The sequence below is a fragment of the Hordeum vulgare genome, chromosome 1H (genome assembly GCF_904849725.1).
Source record: "Hordeum vulgare subsp. vulgare chromosome 1H, MorexV3_pseudomolecules_assembly, whole genome shotgun sequence".
NCBI lineage: Eukaryota > Viridiplantae > Streptophyta > Magnoliopsida > Poales > Poaceae > Hordeum > Hordeum vulgare.
This window is the reverse complement of record NC_058518.1, coordinates 492191961-492194209: the sequence shown is the minus strand read 5'-3', so window position 1 is coordinate 492194209 and position 2249 is coordinate 492191961. Positions and strand designations below refer to the sequence as shown.

The window sequence follows — 2249 nt, the reverse complement described above, 5'->3', positions numbered from 1 at the left end:
AGCATGTAGCCGCGAAACCGACGTCTCGTTTCATCGCAGTGAAAGCTCCCAATATGCATGCATAACATATTGCTACCTTCTTCCGGCACATGGATGGATGGATGGATGGATGCAGTAGTCATCCAGATCTCCCTCTCTCTCTCTCTCTCTTCAGAGATATCTAGGGCATAATTGGTAGCATTTCTTCGGTGTGCACTTGCCATTTCGAGAACGGGCTTAATTTACAGTAGACTGATTAAAGAAGATTAGACTTAGAGCTAACTCGTGTAAGAGAAGACGAGGGGGAAAACGGGGGAAAATACATGGATCGATCAAGAGCTCTAAGCTACTGCCATGGAAATTTGGAAGCAAGCGAAGCATCCATGGAGGAAAAACGTACGCTAGCTAGCTTTAGCTAGGTCAGCGCCAAGTCTATGCACTGCTTCTTCCACACCGCGTGCGCCGGAGTGAGCGCTACGCTGGTGGCGTCCATGGATCTCTTGTTTGTCTTGGCGGTGCCGTAGTCGTCGTGCTCGGGGGCGTGCCTCGGCGCCGGCGCCGTGAGAAGGTCGACACCGAAGAGTCGCACGGTCCTCATCACGGGTGCCGGCGATGGGGTGGACACCGTCGCGTTGACGAAGGTCGTCGTCGTGGTGGTCTTGGACCGGAGCTTGCAGTCGATGAAGAGCTGGCTGTTGCCGGAGGCGGCGCGGTAGAACTCGACGGCGTCGCCGGCTTTCAGGCCCTTATCCTTCACGAAGCGGCTCCAGCCCTTGGTGAGCACGTAGCTCTGGCTGCTGTTCCAGTAGGAGTACCGGAACCTCCACACCTTGCCGGCCGCGTCGTCGAAGTTGAGCAGCATGCCCTTGCACTCGCCGGACACGGCGGCGCCAGCGGAAGGGAGCTGCAGCGGGAAGTGCTTCTCGGCGTGCTGCTTCGGGATCACCAGCCGATTCAGCTTCCCCACGTCGCTGGGCGTAACCGTTTTGTCGAACAGGTGGTCGCGCCGCGCCGCCGGCGAGGGCGTGGCGGCCCCCGAAGAAGGTGACGAGGCCGGAGGCAACGAGGACGGTGTAGGGGAGGACGCCGCAGCGGCGGCGAAGTAGGCGCGCTTGTGCTGCGTGAGCTCGTCGGGGTAGGTGTGCTTGCGCAGCAAGTCGACGACCTCGGCCTTGGAACGGGCGGCAAGGAAGCGGAGCTCGGCGGCGTCATCCGGGTCGGACTCGGCGAGGGGGCGGAAGTTGGTGACGGCGTCGCGGCCGCGGAAGCGCTGCGCCGCCGCGTCGTAGGCGCGCGCCGCCTCGGCCTCGCCCGTGAACGTGCCGAGCCAGACGCGCTGGTGGCGCTCGTAGATCTGCGCGCCCCACCGCCCGTTGGGCTGCGGCACCACGCCCTTGTACTTGGAGGACGGCAGCCGCCCGCCGCGGCCGGAGTCCGCCTCCGCGCCGGGCTCGGGCGCGTCCATGACCGTGCTGGCCCCGCTGCCGACGCGCTGCAGCGGCTTGGTCGTCGGCGCGGGCGGCGCCGGAGACGCCTTCTTGCCCGTGGACCCGCCGCTGCTCGCGTCGTCCACGAGGCAGCTTCTCGCGCTGTCCATCCGAATCCGATCACCGAGAGATGAAGAAGATCGATGCTTAGATAGGAGGAAGAGGAGAAGAAGAGCTTAGCTAAAGGCTGAAGGTAGCTAGCTGTGGTGGGAATGGAGGCAGTAGGTAGGTAGAGGAGCAGCAGAGTCAAGTGCGTGTGTTATATAGAGGATCGAGGAGGTGAGTGTGAGTGTGGCTTAGCTATAGCTGGTGCATATATACATCAACCACACCACATTCTATTGTTCCATATACTCCACTATTTCTACACATGGGCATTTGGTTTTGTTTTTGTCTTTCATATATGTGTCTAGTAGATAATACATGCATGCAATCCATGCTCCATGCTGGTGTTTCTTTTTATTTACGTGCATACACATGCTTGTGTTGTTTTATATTTGCATAGTACTTCCTCCGTCCCATAGTGTCATAAACGCTCTTATATTATGAAACGGAGGAATTAGATATTGTTTTAAATTCATATTTTGGAAATGATTACATTTTTACGTAGTGCAATAGATATTTATATATAAAGGCCTTGATGTGGGTCATCTAGTGAGATATTTTCTGGCATTCATGGAAAGGAGAAACAAAAAGATCAAAGATGATGATGAACTCAATGTGCTACGCACGCGGTATGGTATATGGCACGGTTGCGTGGGAAACTCAGAGTGTCATGCATGC

General features: G+C 56.8%; 1 protein-coding gene across 1 annotated transcript; it reads right to left on the bottom strand.

The window, feature by feature from the left end:
- Positions 1-202: 202 nt before the first annotated feature.
- Positions 203-1734, bottom strand: LOC123449102 (AP2/ERF and B3 domain-containing protein Os05g0549800-like). Its single transcript, XM_045126192.1, has one exon. The coding sequence runs from the start codon at positions 1574-1576 to the stop codon at positions 395-397; it is 1182 nt and encodes a 393-aa protein (XP_044982127.1). The 5' UTR covers positions 1577-1734; the 3' UTR covers positions 203-394.
- Between the last annotated feature and the right edge of the window lie 515 nt (positions 1735-2249).

Excerpts from the sequence above, each read along its gene's own strand:
- LOC123449102 (XM_045126192.1), bottom strand. The coding sequence starts at position 1,576 with ATGGACAGCGCGAGAAGCTGCCTCGTGGACGACGCGAGCAGCGGCGGG.